This window comes from Ornithorhynchus anatinus, chromosome 16 (assembly GCF_004115215.2).
Source record: "Ornithorhynchus anatinus isolate Pmale09 chromosome 16, mOrnAna1.pri.v4, whole genome shotgun sequence".
NCBI lineage: Eukaryota > Metazoa > Chordata > Mammalia > Monotremata > Ornithorhynchidae > Ornithorhynchus > Ornithorhynchus anatinus.
This window is the reverse complement of record NC_041743.1, coordinates 45582231-45602096: the sequence shown is the minus strand read 5'-3', so window position 1 is coordinate 45602096 and position 19866 is coordinate 45582231. Positions and strand designations below refer to the sequence as shown.

The following is a 19866-nucleotide window of genomic DNA, read 5'->3' as shown; positions in this document are numbered from 1 at the left end:
GTCAGGTACCGGGCCCTGCCCCCGGGACTCAAGTATTCCAGCTCCTCACCCTGACTCTGAAGCCCCCTGCTCCATCTGGGAGACATCGAGTCACCGGGGAGTCATCTTCTACCTGCCAAGCCCCTCGCCCACCCGGCTCACTCACCCTGGGTGTCTTGGCCCTATTACCTTGGCCATGAGACTAGCATTCCCAAATCCTGCTCAAAGGTCCCCAGCCCCACTTCAACAGTCTGGGTGGTGGAGGCTACGCTGGGTTTCCCCAGCTCTTAAACATCCACCTACAGCAGGAACCCAGCGTGCCTAGGCTGGTCGGCCGGGGTCTCAGCGAGAAGCTGCTGGCTTTAGTACTGTTGCCCTACAGACTCCCTCCGGTGTTCACGGCACAGGTTCCTGGTACTTTTCCGCCCCACTCCGCGTCCTCACGTCCTCACGTCCTCGCATCTGGGAGTCACTGCAGAGCCCGCGCTGCATCAGCTGCTGCCTTTTGCCGCAACACTGCAGGCTCCTTTCCGTGCTCCCCGCTGCAGAGGGACCAGCGAGCATCGAAGCGGCCGGAGCCCAGGCCTCTCTAACGACCGCAAGGCTGCTGTTCCGGCAAGGTGGAAATTGGACTCGTCCTTGTAGGGCCACTGTCCCTGACCTTCTGAAAAGGGACGGGGCTTGTCTATAGCTTCCAATCTTCTCTCTAGGGATGGGGCTTCCTCTAGGAAAGCAGAGGAATTATTTCTGGGATCTCTGGGGATTCGAAATCACTCAGAAACTGCCTAGTAAATGTCAACCTTTACATGGGGAAAGTGAACACTCATCCTGGAAGACAGGAGGCAGGGGACTCCAAATGGCTGCCCCGCTTCATGCCTGCCTCCCTCCCCCGGCCACCTGACCAAAGACCCCAGGCCCCACCCCCCCAAGCCAGCCCTCACCCTGCACCACCCCCGAGCCCTAAGCCGGTTGAAGTTTCCAGAAAGTGTCTCCTTTTCTCCCTTCTTCCCCGACCCCGTCCCTCCCTCCCTTCTCTCCATCCCCACGTGCTTCCAGAGCCCGCCCAGCCCCCATGAAACCCGAAAGAGTCCTGCACCAAAATTCTGCCGGCGGCGGAGACCCTGGGCGTTTCCTGCAGGGGCCAGGGGCCTGCCTCCCTCCGATGGCCCGACCGTGATTCCCGACCCCCATCCCAGGAGAGCCCCTGGGGCCCAGGCAGTCCCTGGAATCCAGCTGCGCCCTCCCCCCTCCCACGTTTTCCCCCTCCCCCAAAGCGGTCCCCAAGGGGATAGGGGTCAGGCCTGATGCCAGGGAGGGGGGAGGATAAGTGCCACAGAGACCTGGGGCAACAGCAGCAGAAGTAATGGTTATTTATTGAGCGCCGTCTGGGTGCGACGGATTTAGCGGGAAGACGAGGGTCGCGGTGGGGGGAGGGAGGGTTTCCACGGAGCCGGCCTGTCCTTCCTCGGCTCGGGAAGCAGGAACAATAATGCGGGGAGCTGCGCTGGGCGTTCCCGGCCGCATTTCCTGCAGACGGGGGCCGGGAGACAGGACACCACGCTGGGCCGGGCTGGGCCGGGCCGGGCCGGGCGCGGACCCGTTTTCCTCGCATCCCCGGGGGAGGGGCCCAGGAGGGAAAGGCTCGGGGGCCTCCGGACCGGCTGGTCTAGCAGGTGCGGCCGGGCGGGGACCGACGGCCCCAGCAAGGCCCCAGCCAATGCGGGGTGGACGGACGCCGGTGGCCTCCCGGGTTCCAGCTCCGGGGGGAGGGGGCCGCCCCCCGTCCCGTTCCCTTCCACCCCCCCCCCCAATTCCCGCTGCAGTGGGTGGGGGTTAGCGCTCTTCCGTTCCAAAACGGGTGGTGAAGACCCCATCTTCCCTGGCCTCCTCCGCCCCTCCTATATAAGGGGGGACCCTCCATGCCTCTCTGCTTTCGCCCAGGCCCCCCCAACCTAGCCCCCATCTGCCCCTCCTACCTACCTCCTGCTGGGGGGGATGGGACCCTCCATGCCTCTCTGCTTTTCGCCCAGCCCCCCCCAACCTGCAGGGGCAAAGATCCGTCACCATGGTGACCCCCGCATCCCCGGGCTCCACCTGCCCCCGGAGAAGCCCCAGGCCAGTGCGGAATCCGCCGGTCCGCATCCACCGGGGCCGCGGGAGCCCCGCCGGAGGGGGGAGGGGGAGGGGGAGGGGGAGGGGAAAGGGGGCGGGGCCTCCCGCCAGCCCTCATTTGCATCCCCGCGATCCGGGCGGCCCCTGTGCATTGTGGGAAGGAAGGCAGCCCAGGGTCAACGAAAGGAAAGGCCGCGGCCACGGCTTTTTCCCGAGCCCCCTGCGCCCCCTGCTGGCGGAGCCGGGAACGGCCGCCTGCGGCTCAGACCTCCCCCCGCGCCCGCCCCAGTGCCCCCCCAAAACACATTCCTCCTACCTCGTCCCAACCCGACTATGGGCATTTCAGAGAATCAGCATGGCCTAGTGGCTAGAGCACGAGCTGGGGAGTCAGAAGGTCATGGGTTCTAATCCCGATTCTGCCACTTGTCGGCTGTGCGACCTCGAGCAAGTCACTTCACTTCTCTGGGCCACAGTTCCCTGGGATAATAATAACAATAATAATGATGGTGATTGTTAAGCGTTTACTATGTGCCGAGCACTGTTCTAAGCGCTGGGGTAGATACAGGGTCATCAGGTTGACCCACGTGGGGCTCACAGTCTTAATCCCCATTTTACAGATGAGGTCACTGAGGCACTGAGAAGTGAAGTGACTTATCCAAAGTCACACGGCTGACAGGTGGCAGAGCTGGGATTAGAACCCATGACCTCTGACTCCTAAACCCTTGCTCTTTCCACTGAGCCACGTTGCTTCTCAGAGGGGGATGAGGCGGAGCGCTGGAGCTTGGACCCTCCCTCGTCCCTGTTCCCGAGCCTCTGGCTTCAGAAGAGAAGTAGCGAAGAGAAGTAGCGTGGCTCAATGGAAAGACAGAGTCAGAGGTCGTGGGTTCTAATTCAGACTCCGCCACTTGTCTGCAGTGTGACCTTGAACAAACCACTTAACTTCTCTGTGCCTCAGTTATCTCATCTGTAACATGGGGAGTAAGACTGTGAGCCCCACATGGGCTGATGACCCTATATCTACCCCAGCGCTTAGAACAGAGCTTGACACTTTCCAAGCACTTAGCAAATACCCTAATTATTATTAGAAAGGGTGGCCCGACCTCCCACCTGGATCCTCCTACCTCATCCCAACCCGGCTATGGGCATTTCAGAGAATCATCATGGCCTAGTGGCTAGAGCCCGGGTTGGGGAGTCAGAAGGTCATGGGTTCTAATCCCGGTTCTGCCACTTATCTGCTGTGTGACCTCAAGCAAGTCACTTCACTTCTCTGCACCACAGTTACCTCAACTGTAAAATGGGGCTTGAGACTGGGAACCCCATGTGGGACAGGGACTGTGTCCAACCTGATTAACTTGTTTTTACCCCAGCATTTAGTACAGTGCCTGGCACATAGTAAGTGCTTAACAAATACTATTCTTCTTATTATTATTACTATTATTATTATTATTATTTCAGGCACCTCCAGGCAGGTGTCGTAGGAGTCAGTTTTGTCCAGTGTGGGCCACAGCTGCCTGTTCCTGAGACCCTGCAGGCAGTGCTGGTTGTTTGTACCTCAGCCAGAATCTTCAGGCTGGACAGACACAGGCTGAGGGGGGTCAGGGTTGGGATGGACAGAGCCAAAGAGGGGTTGAGAGGGCAGGTTGAAATGGAAGTGCTGCTCCCTAAATCCCATCCCACCTGGCCAGGGCTAGGGGCTCCTCACTGGTTCTAGAGGATGGCAGGTTTAGGACACACAACAGGAAATGCATCTTCCTCCAGTGCGGGATGGCCACAGGATGTGTTCCCATGGGAGACGGCAATAGGACTGCTGGGTTTTGGACAGATCCATGGCACACATGTGCACGTTTGGGTCACTGTGGCGGGGGAGTCAGGAATGGAGAAGGGAGAGCCAGGGGAATGTGATGGTCCATCCCCAGCCCTGAGGGTTGGTGCCCAGGAGGGCACTCAGCAGCTGGTTCCTCCACATGCCTTGGTGCCCATGCCGGAGACAGAGTCTTGGACTGCACAGGCCAGGGAGTTGACCCATGGGGTTTTGTGGTCTGATGACCCAGAAGTAGGCTCTCCCCCTGAACTTCCCATCTCTCAGCATCACTCCCTGCCCCCTTAGCTCAGGAGTCAAGTACAGATGCCCCACCCTTCCCCCAGGAACCCTCCCATCTCCGGAAGTAAGCAGCCCAGCCCCATTCCAGCTGCTCCCGTATTTATTGGCCAACCCCCCACAAACACACACCAGTTGCAAATGGTGAACCTGTGTCCAAACTGTGGCTGGAGGCTCACCTCCTGCTCATCATCCATCACCCCACCATTCCCTAAAACCTGTTAGTAGTCACTGAGGAAGGGGGCAGTCCGGGTGCGGGGAGGGTGGAATGAGGTAGGACTCCAACATGTCTGGCTCCTCCACTGCTCCAACCCCATCCCGGATTCAAAGGCCTGTCCCCAGGACTTACTTTCTTCTAGCACGACCCAGCTGGGAGCCCCATTTCCAGGGTCTTCTAGCAAAACTCCCCTTTGGGCCTGGCCCTCTCTGTGTGACTTGCCTGTGCTCTTGGGATCCCCTCCAGGGCGCAGAGAAAGGAAACCCTTCACCCTCAGAGCTTCCCGGCCTTTTGCGGGCAAAGGCCTCCGAGTCTTCCCCCGTGGGCCAGGGGGTTGTCCAGCTAGGTGAGGGAAAGGAATGGTTTGGGTTTACTTAACCACAGTCAACTGCATCACTGCATCAGGGACCCCGAGACCACCCACGGGGCAGACTCCTTTTCCCCCAAGCCCAGTCTCACAGGAGAGAGGGCAGACAAAGAGTGATCACAGTAGGGCGGGGTCAGAGGCAGGGCTAGGCCCATTTCCGAAATCGGACGAGTTTCTGGAATGCCTGCCGGAACTCCTCATTGAAGGCTGTGTAGACGACAGGATTGATGAGGGAGTTGAGATAGCCGAGCCAGGTGAAGAAGTCGAAGAGAGCAGGGGGCAGCGGGCAGGCTCCCTGGCAGAGGGGCAGGACCAGCGAGGCCACGAAGAAGGGCAGCCAGCAGCCGATGAAGGCACCCAGGATGATGCCCAGGGTCTTGGTGGCTCTCCGCTCCCGGGCGGACGACAAGCCTCTCCTACCCCGGCCGGCCAGCCGGACTCTGACCGGGCGGGTGGGGCCGGGCCGGCCAGTGGGAATGCCAGCTCCGAGGGTGCACGGGGATGAGCCGGACGAGCTGGCGATGAGCTGGGCTGTGGTGAAGCGCTTCCCCGCCAAGGCGGATGGCCGCAGGACCCGGCTGCGGGCGGCCGCGTAGATGCGGCCGTACAAGGCCAGCAGCAGCGCCGAGGGCAGGTAGAAGGCGCCACAGGTGGAGTAGATGGTGTAGGAGAGCTGGTCCGTGTTGACCGTGCAGTCGGCCAGCTCAGCCGTGGCCCTGGCCTGCCTCCAGAAGAGCGGGGGCAGGGAGATGCAGACTGATAGGAGCCACACGGCAGCGATCATGGCAGCCGCCCGGCCGGCCGTACGACGCCGGCTATAGGCTAGGGCGTCGGTGACTGCCCAGTAACGGTCCAGCGCGATGGCACACAGGTGCAAGATGGAAGCGGTGCAGCACGTGATGTCTGAAAACAGCCATACGTCGCACAGGACCTGCCCGTAGGCCCAGCGGCGACTGACAGTGTAGGCGATGCTGATCGGCATGACCAGGATGGCCACCAGCAGGTCTGTCAGGGCCAGCGAGCCAATGAGATAGTTGGCGGGCGTGTGCAGCTTCTGGGTCCGGGCGATGGCGAGGATCACGAAGACATTGGCAAGCCCAGTGGCCAGGGTGATGGTCGACAGAACCACGGCCAGCGAGATCTGGAGGCTGTGGACCGTGCTCGGTGCGGCCCAGGGCACCCAGGACGTGTTGGAGGAGCCTCCCGGGGAGAGCTCAGACGACTTGTTGGAGTGTGGCATCCTGGTGTCCACCGGGGCCCCGGGTCACGCCGCCAGCTGGAGTCTCCTGCCCAGGCCACCGCCACTAACACCAACTTTGCCACGGGCTCCGGGAATGGCAGGGAGTTCTCTACCCTGGGCACATCCTCCAGCAGTGCTTCGAGAACCAGCTCCGGCTCCTGGAGGCGGTGACGCTGATGGAGGTGGGGCTGTCTGGGAGCAGATCTGGATCTCAGAGGCGGCCTGTCGCACGGCAGGCCAGTCCGGTCAGTCCGCAGACAGGCCAGGACCTGCTCCAGGAGGCAACCCCCGCCGAGTGTACTGGTTCACCGATGACCCGAGGGGCGAGCTGAGCCTGGCACCAAGCCCTAGGTAGGGCCTGACTCTGGGTTCCGCAGCCACTTGGACCTCTGCTCTCCGAACCCCAGGCTGGCAACAAGAACTCTGACCTCAGGAGTCGGAGGTGGTGGGAGGCCTATAAAGGCAGTCCTCATGAGGTACAGCATGGGCCCTGATGTTTCTAGAGAAATGGAACGTGTTAGCCTGGAGGGTTCAACAGAACCCTGTGCCCAGCCCCCAACGTGGTGCCCAGCACTCTGCATCCAAGTGCCCAGTAAGTAGAATGGAGCAGATGGAGATTAGGGGTCTGGGATTGCCCAGATGAGAGGACACTTTCACCCTGATACAGGTGCCTCAGAGCCAGTGGCCCTCACTTCTGTCTGTCCTGAGAAATAGCATGGCCTAGAGGAAAGAACATGGGCCTGGCAGTGAAGGGACCTGGGTTCTAATCCCAGCTCTGCCACTTGTCTGCTGTTTCCTCACCAATAACATGGGGTAAAATACCTGTTCTCCTCAAACTGTGAGCCTTATGGGGGATCAGGGCTGTATCCGGTCTCATTAGTTGGTATCTATCCCCATGCGTGGCAGAGTTACTCCACACTGCATTTGACTGCACTTAAAAAATACCACAGCAATTATTACTCGACCAATCTCCACCAACTACGGGAACTGATCTAGGCCCACAGGGCATCTAGCATCTTCTGGAGAGCCAGGGAGTAGTGTCCTCCCCGCCCAGAGGCAGCGGCCAGGGCAGGGGATCCAGTATGCAGGCACTATCCCTGCCAAAACTCAGAGATAATCCTGAGGGTGGCCTCTCCCCTTACCTCCCACCTAAATTCCAGCCTCTGGCAGGAGCCAGGCTGAGGGCGAGAATAGGCTTTCCCTAAAGTGGAGGGAAACAAGTGAGGCGGTTCTGCCTCTGGCCTGGAACTCCCTTCCTTCTCAGATACAACAGACGATTACTCTCCCCCACTTCAAAGACTTATTGAGGCCACATCTTCTCCAAGAGGCCTTCTCAGACAAGCCCCCTTCCCCCTTCCTTTTCTCCCATTCCCTTCTGTGTCACCCTGGCTTTCTCCCTTTGTTCTTTCTCCCTCCCAGCCCCACAGCACTTATGTACATATCTGTAATTTATGTATTTGTCGATGTCTGTCTTCCCCCTCTGTACTGTAAGATCGTTGTGGGCAGGGAATGTGCTTATTGTTGTATTGTACTTTCTCAAGCGCTTAGTTCAGTGCACTGCAAACAGTAAGTGCTCAATAAATACATTTAAATGAATAAAAGAAAAGTGTCCCAGAAGGGGGAGGGTGGAGAGAGAGGGGCTGACAGGCCCTCTCCAGACTGTGAGGTCTTCGTGGGCAGGAAACGTGTCTACCAGCTCTATTCGTATTGTACTCTCTCCCAAGCGCTTCAAAGAGAGTTTTGCACATGGTGAGTGCTCAATAAATACCTTTGAGAAGCAGCGTGGCTCAGTGGAAAGAGCACGGGCTTTGGAGTCAGGGCTCATGAGTTCGAATCCCAGCTCTGCCACTTGTCGGCTGTGTGACTGTGGGCAAGTCACTTAACTTCTCTGGGCCTCAGTTCCCTCATCTGTAAAATGGGGATTAAGACTGTGAGCCCCATGTGGGACAACCTGATTCCCCTATGTCTACCCCAGCGCTTAGAACAGTGCTCGGCACATAGTAAGCGCTTAACAAATACCAACATTATTATTATTATAAATACCAACATTATTATTATTATTATTGGTTGATTAACAGGGGCGGGAGCTGGGGGGCCAGCAGACAACAGGAGCTCCAAGCGCTGGGAAACTGAGTCCCGAGCCGGCCAGTTCTCACTGCAACAAGCTGCGCTCATCAATGCCCTGCAGGCAGCGACTCCGGTGCCGCGGACCAGGCCCGGCCCTCAGGGACCAGCACTACACATCGCCCCAGGGCAGCGGCCTTCACCTTCCCAAAGCCTGGCGATCAGAAGTCCGGGGCTTCTAATTCCAACTCCGCCACATGTCTACTGGGTGACCTTGGGCAAGTCACTTCATTTCTCTGGGTCTCAGTTCCCTCATTTGTAAAATGGGGATAAGAGTATAAGAGGCAGGGACTGTGTCCCACCTGATTAACTTTTATCTATCCCAGTGCTTAGAATAGTGCCGGGCACACAGTAAATGCTTAACAAATACCATTGTTAATAGCTATATCATCAAAATAATAAGGCCCAGCCGAACTCAGGGCCGTCTCGGTGGGGACGCCCTCTGCCCTTAATGGTGCCAGTTTGCAGGGGGCAATGGAGCCGGTGCCCCCCTCAACCAAGCCCTACCTTTGGGAAGCTGGAGTCTCCCCACTGCTGTTTAGTATTTATTAAGTGCTTCCTATGTGCCAGGCAGCGTACCAAGTGCTGGGGAATGAGATGGAGGTGAGATAGACACGGTCCCTGGCCCTACTGGGTGCTCCCAACCTAGGAATAGAAGGTTGGACAGGGGGCTGGCGACGCACGGAAAGGGAATTGTCTGGGCAGGGGCCAGATCTCAAGTGCCTCCCGCAAATTGGGTGCTTCTGCCTCGTTCCCTCTATGCAGCCCCCAGCCGGGAAAGCCCTCGATAAATGCTCCCGATTGGACTGACTGACTGAGAGGCAGGCCGGCCACTTGGTCCCCAGGATGGATGACCTGCTGAGAAGCAGCATGGTGTAGTGGATAGAGCATGAGCCTGGGAGTCGGAAGGACTTGGGTTCTACTCCCAGCTCCAACACGCGCTGTAGGACTTTAGGCAAATCACTTGACTTCTCCGTGCTTCAGTGATCTTATCTGTAAAATGGAGATTGGGACTGTGAGCCCCAAGTGGGACAGGGACTATATCCAATCTGGTTAGCTTGTAGCCACCTCAGCACTTAGTACAGTGCCTGCTTCTCGTTGTGCTTCAGTCTCACCTGTTCTGCCGGCAACCCCTAGCCCACGTCCTATCTCTGGCCTGGAATGCTCTCCCTCCTCAAATTTGCCAATCACATTTCCCCTCTTCAAAGCCCTACCGAAGGCTCACCTCCTCCAAGAGGCCTTCCCAGACCAAGCTCCCCCTTTCCTCAGCTCTCCCTCCCGGTCGCCCTGACTCGCTCCCTTTACTCTATCCCCATGCCCCACAGCACTTGTGTATAGATGTACATATCTCTAATTCTATTTATTTACTTGAATGCCTGTTTACTTGTTTTGATATTCATTCATTCATTCATTCAATCATATTTATTGAGCGCTTATATGTGGAGAACATTGTACTAAGCGCTTGGAATGCCCAATTGGGCAACAGAGACAATCCCTGCCCAACAACGGGCTCACAGTCTAAACGATATGTATCTATCTCTAATTCTATTTTTTTACATCGATGCTATTGATGCCTGTTTACTTGTTTTGATGTCTGCCTCCCCCCTTCTAGACTGTCAGCCCGTCGCGGGCGGGGATTGTCTCTACTGCTGAATTGTACTTTCCGAGGGCTTAGTACAGTGCTCTGCACACCGTAGGAGCTCAATAGATACTATCGAATGAGTGAATACATTTAGTAAGAGCTTCACAAATATCATGGTTATTATTATTATTATTATTATTGGGCTAAAACGGGGAACTTGAGAGGAGTCCGGGCCGGGAGGGGGCCCTTGCGGTGGCTCTGGCGCCTGCGTTTCCCGCGGAGCGGTGCGGTGGTCGCGGGTGCGGGGAGGGAATCTGTCGGGGGGCGAGGATGGGGACGACGCCTTCTGCTCCTGGCAGATCCCGCCCCCACCGGACCGGGGCGGGGCCGGACCGGCCGCGGGAACCGGCGCCTCCCGCCCAACCGCCTGTCGGGGAAACCTCCATCTGCCCCGCTTTGCGGGAGCGAGGCCCTCGGACCCCCGTTTCCCTGCTGAGGGGATCCCTGGGGGTCCGGGGTAGTTCCTTTCCCGCCCCTCCTCCGGCCCCGCAGTCCCCTCCCTCCTAACGGGGTGTAGCGTCCCGCACCCTCCTGGGAGGACCCCCCATCCTTTACATCCCATCCCTTCCCATCCCATTCCATCCCATCCCATCCCCGGAACGCCTGGGCGCTTGGACCTCGGGTTTGGAAGCGGGGGAGGGAGAGAAGGAAGAAGGAGAAAGGGGAAGGGACTGACTGACAGTCCCCCCCCCGCCCCATATCCAACCATCTGAAGGGGGGCGGGGGGCCCTGGTGCGGGACGAAGCTGGGGGCTGCGGGTGTCCCCCAAAGACAGGGCGCGCCCCGCCGGTTGACGGGTGGGCACGGTCTCTGCTCCCATCAGGGGGTCTCCGAGCCCCCTCCTGGCCCGTTCCCACACCCCGCCTGGGTCCCCCCGACCCCGGCCCACCCCGGGCCCAGGCCACTCACCGGCAGGTCCCGACATCTGCCGATCGTCCACCCTGGCCGCCCGCCGGCTCCTCCCAGTCGCTCGTCCGCTGCCTTCGCCGCCGCCGCCGCCCCTTCTCTCCTTCCCTTCCCTCGCACCCTTCTCCCCCTTCACGCTGCCCCCGGTTCCCGCCCTAGCCCCCCGCCTCCCTCCCCGATGCCCCCCCAACCCGGTTCTCGCCCCCTCATCTCCCCAGGTCGCCCCCCAGCCGGGGCTCAGCTCCCTCCTCTTCCCCACCCCAACCGCTCCCGCCTCCTCTTCCCTCTCCCTTCCTCACTCCCACCTTCAATCCCTTCTATCTCCTCGGCTTCCCCCTCCCTTCCTCACCCCCCACCTTCAATCCCCTCTGCCTCTCCCGTCTCCTGCTCCTCCTCTCCTTTCTCCCTTCCTCGCCCTCCACCTTCAATCCCCTCTGCCTCTCCCGTCTCCTGCTCCTCCTCTCCTTTCTCCCTCCTCACCCCCCACCTTCAATCGCTCCCTCTTCTTTGGCTTCCCTTCCCCTCCTCACTCCCACCTTCAATGGCACCTGCCTCCTTGTTCTCTTCCTCGCCCCCCACCCCAAATCGATCGCTTTGCCTCCTGGCTTCCTCCTCTCCCCCTCCTCTCTCCTTCCCCACTCCCCTGTCACCTCATCTCCCGCCTCCGGGGACGCCCCCAGACTCAATAATAATAATACTAATAATAATAATTGTAGTATTTGTTAAGTGCTTACTATGTGCCAGGCACTGTACTAAGCGCTGGGGTGGATGCAAGCGAATCAGTTTGGTCACAGTCCCTGTCCCATGTCGGGGGGTCCCAGTTTCAATCCCCATTTTACAGATGAAGGAAGTGAGTCACAGAGAAGTTAAATGACTTCCCCAAGGTCACAGAGCAGATTGACAGAGCCAGGACTAGAACCCAGGACCTTCTGACTCCCAGGCCCGTGATCTATCCACTGGGCCTTCCATTTGTCTGTCCAGGCCTTCTCGGGTCTCCCCTTTTCCTTCCCTTCACTGCCTCCTTTGAGCCAGGGGTGGTCTTCAGGTGGGCAGTGAAGGGGAGCTGCAGGGTGGGGTATGGGGAAGGGGGAGAGACTGCTGTGAGCCAAATTAGGAAGTGGGGGCTGAGGGGGAGCAGGACCTGGGCTGGAGTTGATGGGGAGTGGAAACGGCAGACAGTTTGGGAGGCCTGTCTAGTGGATAGAGCACATGCCTGGGAATCCGAAGGACCTGGGTTCCAATCCCGGGTCTGCCACTTGTCTCCTGTGTGGCCTTGGGCAAGTCACTTCACTTCACTGTGCCTCAGTTACTTCATCTGTAAAATGGGGATTAAGACTGTGAGCCCCCTGTGGGACAGGGACTGTGTCCAACCTGATTACCTTGTATCTACCCCGAATGCTTAGAACAGTGCTTGACACATAGTAAGCGCTTAACAAATACCATTATTATTATTATTATTAGCACAGGCGGGGGACTCAGAACCTGTCACCCTGACTTGCTCCTTGGATTCATGCCCCTTCCCAGTCCCACGGCACTTACATAACTATGTGTAATTTATTTATATTAATGTTTGTCTCCCCCTCTAGACTGTAAGTTTATTGTGGGCAGGAAATATGTCTGGAAATTGTTCTATCATACTCACTCACGTGCTTAGTACAGCGTTCTGCACACAGTAAGTGCTCAACAAATACGATTGACTGACTGTCTAGGGTTGGGCCAGGGCAGTGCTAGACCTAGAGCTGTTACCACCCTCTGACTACCCCTCCCTCCATCCCTGCAGCCCCTCGTCAAAGCCTGGGCCCCAGGAGGTGGGGGACAGAGGTGCCTTCTCTGAGGGGGCCAGAAAGGCTGAGATCTGGAAGGATGCTTTCTCAATTGGGCCTGGCCTAGGGTACCCCCTCTTTCCCTACCCACCAGTGAGCTGAGTGTCTGTGCCCTGAGTCCTCAGAAGCCCCCTGGGATCTTTCCCTTTCTCCCTCCCCCTTCTTCAGCCTTCTCTCTGACCTCCCTTCCTCCTCTCTCGCCCCGCTCCGGTCTATTCTTCACTCCGCTGCTCGGCTCATCTTCCTGCAGAAACAATCTGGGCATGTCACTCCCCTTCTTAAACAACTCCAGTGGTTGCCTATCGACCTCTGCTCCAAACAAAAACTCCTCACTCTAGGCTTCAAGGCTCTCCATCACCTTGCCCCTTCCTACCTCTCCTCCCTTCTCTCTTTCTACCGCCCACCCCGCACGCTCCGCTCCTCTGCCGCCCACCTCCTCGCCGTCCCTCGGTCTCGCCTATCCCGCCGTCGACCCCTGGGTCACGTCCTCCCGCGGTCCCGGAACGCCCTCCCTCCTCACCTCCGCCAAACTGATTCTCTTTCCCTCTTCAAAACCTTACTTAAAAATCACCTCCTCCAAGAGGCGTTCCCAGACTGAGCTCCTCTTCCCCCTCTACTCCCTCTGCCATCCCCCCTTTACCTCTCCGCAGCTAAAGCCTCATTTTCCCCTTTTACCTCTGCTCCTCCACCTCTCCCTTCCCATCCCCACAGCACTGTACCCGTCCGCTCAACTGTATATATTTTCGTTACCCTATTTATTTTGTTAATGAATTGTACATCGCCTTGATTCTATTTAGTTGCCATTGTTTTTACGAGATGTTCTTCCCCTCGACGCTGTTTAGTGCCATTGTTCTTGTCTGTCCGTCTCCCCCGATTAGACTGTAAGCCCGTCAAACGGCAGGGACTGTCTCTATCTGTTGCCGACTTGTTCATCCCAAGCGCTTAGTACAGTGCTCTGCACATAGTAAGCGCTCAATAAATACTATTGAATGAATGAATGAATGCTCCCTTTATTCATCCCTAATCCCAGCCCCATGGCCCTTGAGTACATATTTGTGATTTATTTATTCATATTACTGTCTCCCCCTTTAGACTGTATGCTTCTTGTGGGCAGGGAATGTGTCTGTTTATTGTTATAGCGTGCTCTCCCAAGCGCTTAGTACAATGCTTTGCAAATAGTGCTCAATAAACACGATGGAATGAATGAATGAATAACTGGAAGTCACACACCTGAAGTGTCTCTTCAGCTCCCCTGTCTGTAGCCAGCTTCTGCTACTAGCTTCCAAGCTTGCCCTTCCCCGTCTGCTCTGTTGTGGTGAGGCTTCCCCAGGGCACTCTGCCCCTCGACCTTGCCCGCTTCCACCTAGCTGACTCTCGACTCTCCCAATCAATCAATCAATCAATCAATGGTATTTATTGAGTTCTTACTGTGTGCAGAGCACCGTACTAAGCACTTGGGAGAGTACAATATAACAGAGTTGGTAGAAACACTTCCCATCAATAAGGAGCTTACAGTCTATGATCCTCGTCTGGAATTCTTTCATTCATTCCGTCGTAATTATTAAGCGCTTACTGTGTGCAGAGCACTGTACTAAGAACTTGGGAAAGTACAATACAACAATAAACAGTGACTTTCCCTGCTCACAAGGAGCTCAGTCTAGATACAGTACAGATAGTCTGCTGGGCCATGCACCCACCTCCCCCAGCCCACAAAACCTAAAAAACCCACCTCCCCTGGTGGCCTTCCCTGATTGAGCCCCACCTTCCAGTTCTTGCAACTCCTTCACTACCATCTCTGGATTTACCTGTGCCTTGAGACTCACTTCTATTGTGGCCCTCCCAGGACGTTTCATTCATGCCGTCAATTCCAGGCTCCAAGGCTGTGCTCCCAGCCCTCCCTGAAGCAGAAGCAAAAGGGCTGGTTCATGACTCATTCCCAGGATCCCCTTCCTTCCCTTCTCCATCCTGTCCCCTTGCCCCCCTTCCTCGCAGCAAAGACCTTTCTCCTTCTGCGCCCCAGCCCATGTCATTTCCCCCTCCATACAGCGCCCTTCCTTCCTCCTCTTAACCCTCCTGTCCTTCCAAATGTCACTGAGCTCCTCCGGGAAGCATTCCCAGATTTAACTCCTCCTCTCAGAGAGAATCCGGTTTTGTTAGCTGACCCCTTGGACCTTCCTTCTCTCTGAGTGTGTCATCCCATCCCCGGCTGCCACCCTGAACAGTTACCCCTCACCTTCTCGGCATCAATCAATCCACAGCATCTACTGAACGCTTACTCTGTGCAGAACACTGTTCTAAGCACTTGGGAAAGTACAAAAGAGATGGTAGACATCTATCTTCAAGGAGTTTACAATATAGCTGAGGAGGTCAAGACTAAAATAAATTACAGGTTGGGGGAGCAATGGAGTATAAAGATGAAAGTTAAGTGCGACCATGGTGGTGGAGTGAGTATTCAAATTCTGAGCTGAAAATAAGGAGGGGTGAAGAGAGATTAATCAGGGAAAGCTTCCTGGAGGAGGCATAATTTCATATCTGTTGCCTATCTCCCCCTCTAGTCTGCAAGCTCCTCATGGGTAGGCAACATATCTACCTACTCTGCTATAGTTTACTCTCCCAAGTACTTAGTATAGTGCTCTGCACACAGTAAGTGTTCAATCAATACAATTGATTAATTCAGAAGGGCTTTGAAGATGAGAAAGCAGCAATCTGTCAGATGTGAAGGGAAAATGCGTGCCAAGAAGAAGGGAGAGTGTAAGCAAGAGGTTGGTGATGATTGTGCACATTGAGAACAAGGCAAACTGAGCAGGTTGCTTGAAAGGAACTAAGCCTGTGAGCTGGGCTGTGATGAGAGAGGAGTAAGGTTAAGTAGTGGGGAGAGCGAGCTGATTTTGTGCCTTTAAGTTAATGGTCAGGAGCTCTCTTTGATCCAGAGATGAATGGGTACATATTGGAGGTTTCGGAGGGACTGTGAGACAAAGTTTTAGAAAAATGAGTTGGCAGCAGGGTAAAGTATGAACCAGAGAGTGGGGAGGCTGGAGGCAGGGAGGTCAGAAAGGAGGAGGATGTAATAGTAGACAGGATGTGACGAGGACCTGGACCAGCTGGCATATTTAGGTGGTGAAAAAGGGATGGATCATGGAGCTGTTGTGAAGAAAGAACCTAGAGGATCCACTCCAAGGGTTCCACCTCTCTTAGGGCCCACTTGAGGTCCAGGACCCCTGCTGCTGGCCAGAAGGAAGGAAACAGGGGTAGATGGAAGAGTCAAAGCCACAACCCTCCCACTTCCCCCTCACCCACGAGAGTCACGGTCCTGAAGTTGGTGGAGTTTCTAGTCTCACACAGAGCTCCTGCACCAAAGAGCTCATCCTTCCCTCCCCATGGCCCTCCGAGGTGTGGAGAGGAGGCAAGGACCACCTTCTGTTTGAACAAACAGATCTCCCATCCTCCCTGAATGAGAGGAGCAACAGATCCCTCAGCGTCCCTGAACAAGTGGAACATTCATTCATTCAATCGTGTTTATCGAGTGTTCACTGTGTACAGAACACTGAACTAAACACTGGGGAAAATACAATAAACACATAGTCCCTGCCCAGAGTGAGCTTGCAGTCTAGAGGGGTGGAGAGAGACATTAATATAAGTAGCTCCCCCAGCCTCCCTGAACAAGTGGTTCCTGTGGCCCTAGGGACCATGGAGAGGAGGCGAGGACTGCCTTCTTCATCCTGGTTCAAGAGAAGGCACAATCACAGAGAGCTAACAGGTTCCTCATCCTGCCTGAACGAGGAGAGAAAACAGGTTCTCCAATGTCCCCGATCCGCTAAATCAGCACAGTCTAGTAGAAAAAGGCTGGGCCTGGGAGTCAGAGGATCTGGGTTCTATTCCTGGGTCTTCCACTTGTCTGCTGTGTGACCTTGGGTGAATCACTTAACTTCTCTGTGCCTCCATTTCTTCATTGGTAAAATTGGGGTTCAGTACCTGTTCCCCCTCACTTTGGCTGTGCGGGACAGCAACTGTATCTAACTGGATTCATCTTGTATCTACCCCAGTGCTTAGTACAGTGCTGGCCAAATAGTAAGTGTTTAACTCACAGCTCTATTGTTATTATTATTGGGAGCACACAGATTCGCCCCTCCTCCCTGAAAGGAACTCCAGTGATTGCGGGGGGGAGGGGCCGTGTGGCGGGAGTTTAGCTTTCATCGAGTGGAGATCTCCACCCTCCCACCCTGTGTCCACGGTTTGTCATTTCTCCAGAGGGGCTGCTGTTGTTGTTAAGGTTGTTGCTGCAGCTGTCACTGTCTAGACGGAAGAGGCTCAGACCAGAGCCGGCCGAGGCCACCAACTGCATGGGAATTGAACTTGGATGGCTGAATCTCGACCCGGGAGCAGGGAACCGTCGCCGGGGAAACCAGGCCCTGGAGAGGGGGTGGTGTGTGGGAGGGGTGTGTGGGGGGGGGCGTGTTAAGGTGGGGAGGAAGGTGAAGTGACGGGTGGGACCCCGGACAGGTTCTTGGCATTCCTCCCTTCCAACTGGCTGCCCCCTCCCGCAACCTCTGGGAGGCTTGGGTTGGGAGGACCAGAGAGGTTAAGGGGAGCTCCGAAGGTCACACAGCCCTTGGGGGGCTCGACGGGGATGTTCTCCCCTGCGGCGGCAGGCTGAGAGGCGGTGGACTGGGAGCCCCCTGGGACCCCCACCTTCCTGTTCATGCCACCCCTGGAGCCTGCTGGCAGCTCCCCTGGGAGCCCGCTGGGCCCCAATTTCCTGCAGCCCGGTGCGGGGCGGGAGGGAGGGAGGAAAAGGAGGGAGGGAAGAAAGGAGGGAGGGAAGAAAGGAGGGAGGGAAGAAAGGAGGGAAGGAGGAAAGGAGGGAGGGCCTGGAGCCCGCCGGGAGCGCGGCCCGACAGGAAATTCTGAGCCGTAAAATAATGAAAAGGCGCCAAACGATGCTATCGCTGGGAGCGTCTAGTCTCCAGCCGGCCGAGGCTGCCATCCCGCGGGGACCTACCTGTCTGCTCTCCGGCTTCCCCGCCGCCTGCTCTCACCCCGGGAAGGAGGGAGGAGGGGGGGCAACCTCCCGCTCGGGGCCCACCCCCCGCCCCAGCCCCGGCCCAGCGCTCACACGCCCCCCGCCTCGAATTCGCCCCTCCTCGCGCCCACAGTGGTGGGCGCTGGCTGCGCGCCCTGCTTCTTACACTGGGACCCCGTGCCTAGCCACTTATCATGATTACGGTATTTGTTGAGCGCTATGTGCCAGGCACTGTACTAAGCGCTGGGGTAGATACAAGCAAATTGTAGCGTGCAGTGCTCGTCGGTGCTTACCTGTGCTGGACAGTGGAGAAGCAGTGGGTGGGCAGTCGTGGGCAGGGTAAGTCCCAAGCGCTCAGTACAGTGCTCTGCACAAAGTAAGCACTCGATAAATACGACTGAACGAATGAATGACTATGGCTGCCGGGTCTCTCTGGCCCAGCGCCCCCAAATCACCAGAATAGGGAGGAAAGTCGGGGTTCAGAACTTCCCTCTCCCCGGACCCTCCTGCAGGGAATCAGTCAATAGTATTTATTCAGCGCAGGCTGTGTGCGGAGCACTTTACTAAGCGCTTGACTTCTCTGTGCCTCCGTTACCTCGTCTGTAAAATGGAGATTGAGACTGTGAGCCCCAAATGGGACGGGGACTCAGTCGAACTTGATTCGCTTGTATTTATCCCAGCGCTTAGTAAAGTGCCTGGCACATGGTAAACGCTTAACCAAATACCATCATGAGTTATTATTTATCTCCCGCTGCACCTTCCACTGCCATTGTCCCTCCCGCTCCCGGCTGGAGGAGGAGGGGGCGAGAACTCCCCCAGAACCAGCCCGACGCGTCTCCTGGTGCGGGGGAAGGGGAAGCCGGGTGGAGTTGGCAGCGGATCGTCGCCCACCGCCCAACCTCCCCCACGTGCCATTCTTTCCCGTTGCCATGGCAACCAAGTGCAGTTTGAGAAGCGACCTTGTTCCCGGTGTGTGTCTTCCTCCCCCCAACGCCCCAGGGGAGACCAAGGCCAGTCGGGGAGAGGAGGGGGCTGAGAGGAGGGGATCCCCATCCCTTCCCACCCCCAGGTCCTCACTGCCCTGGGGGGCCGATGGTCCAGAGGCCTTGCCTAACTCCCCCAGTGGCATCTGCCAGGGGGCAGCCCTGCTGGGACAGGCCTTAAGAGTTTGATGGTTGTGGGACAGGAAGGCCCTATATAGCTTCAGCAGCGGGGAAAGGAGAGGAAAGGAAGGGAGAAGAGGGGAAAGGGACAGCAGGACTGGAGATGGAGGGAAGACCCTCTCTCCCTCTACCAGGATCTGGGCGGATCAGATTTTGTGGATCTCGCTGCCCCCACGCTGTCCTCTTGGCTCCGGACCCCATCCTCAGGGTCAGTCCTCCGGCCTCCCTCCTTCAGGAAGCCCTCCCCTGCAGCCTTTCGCCAATCTCCCATTAGTTCCACCACGTACACCTCAAGCGCCCCTCAGTGCCAGTGCCAATCTTGCCCCTCCCGAGGTCTCCCGGGAAGTGAGTCTGCTCTTTCCCACGATCCCCGCAGGGTCCGGTACCCCACTCCACCTTCCCACAGTGGCTCAGAGCAACACCTCTCCAGCCCCGGCCGGACACTCCCCGGAGCCGTTGGCTGTTCAGCAGGTGGAGAAGCATCCGTCCCCCTGGCTCCTGAAGTGAGGGATGACCAGGCTACAGTAGCAGTGCGGCCCCGGGGCTTCAGGAAGACACACGACACCAAAGCTTATGGGAATGGTTTATTGGGGTCATGGCTTGGGGTGACGGGGTGGGAGAAGTGGAACACCCGCGTGTGGTGGGAAGCTGCAGAGCGGGACTCAAGACCTACCTGCCCACAGTTGAGGCCACGAGCCTGCCCCGGCGGGTACAAACCATTGCAGGGAACCATCACAAAGGTCGATGGGGGCTCCTGTCCTCCGCCTGGAAGAAAACAAGGCAGGCCTAGGGAAGGCACATGGCAGCGGAGTTGGTTAATAGGCGCTACTCTGTCCTTGTACCCAAGCCTCTTCAGCTGCTCTTGATGCCATAATCTGCCCCCTTCTCCCAGAATCAGGATATAACTTTGGTTTCTTGAACCCTAACCACTCCTGGTTTTCCCACTCCTGGCCACTCTTTATCAATCTCTTTCACGGGCTCTTTCTCTGCCCCCCCCCCCCCCCCCCCAATCCCAAACTGTAGGTTTGGACCTCTGGGTCCCTTTTTCACTCGCTTGGGAAAGTCACCCGCTCTCATACTTTCATTATTATCTCTATGTTGATGACTGAAATCTCCCTTACTACACTGCCCTGGTCTCCCCTGAAATATCACACCTCCCACCATCTCGAGATCAA

General features: G+C 57.0%; 1 protein-coding gene and 1 long non-coding RNA gene across 2 annotated transcripts; both read right to left on the bottom strand.

Moving 5' to 3' along the window:
• Positions 1-1334: 1334 nt before the first annotated feature.
• LOC114817422 lies at positions 1335-2143 on the bottom strand. The gene is made up of 2 exons (XR_003765281.2): positions 1960-2143; positions 1335-1506 (listed from the first exon to the last, which is right to left on the bottom strand). It is a non-coding gene; the product is annotated as an uncharacterized LOC114817422 (long non-coding RNA).
• A 2125-nt stretch (positions 2144-4268) lies between these two features.
• On the bottom strand, positions 4269-6474 carry HTR1D (5-hydroxytryptamine receptor 1D). The gene has a single exon (XM_029081153.2). The coding sequence runs from the start codon at positions 6011-6013 to the stop codon at positions 4919-4921; it is 1095 nt and encodes a 364-aa protein (XP_028936986.1). The 5' UTR covers positions 6014-6474; the 3' UTR covers positions 4269-4918.
• Between the last annotated feature and the right edge of the window lie 13392 nt (positions 6475-19866).

Coding starts and splice junctions, on each gene's coding strand:
- HTR1D (XM_029081153.2), bottom strand. CDS start 6,013: ATGCCACACTCCAACAAGTCGTCTGAGCTCTCCCCGGGAGGCTCCTCC.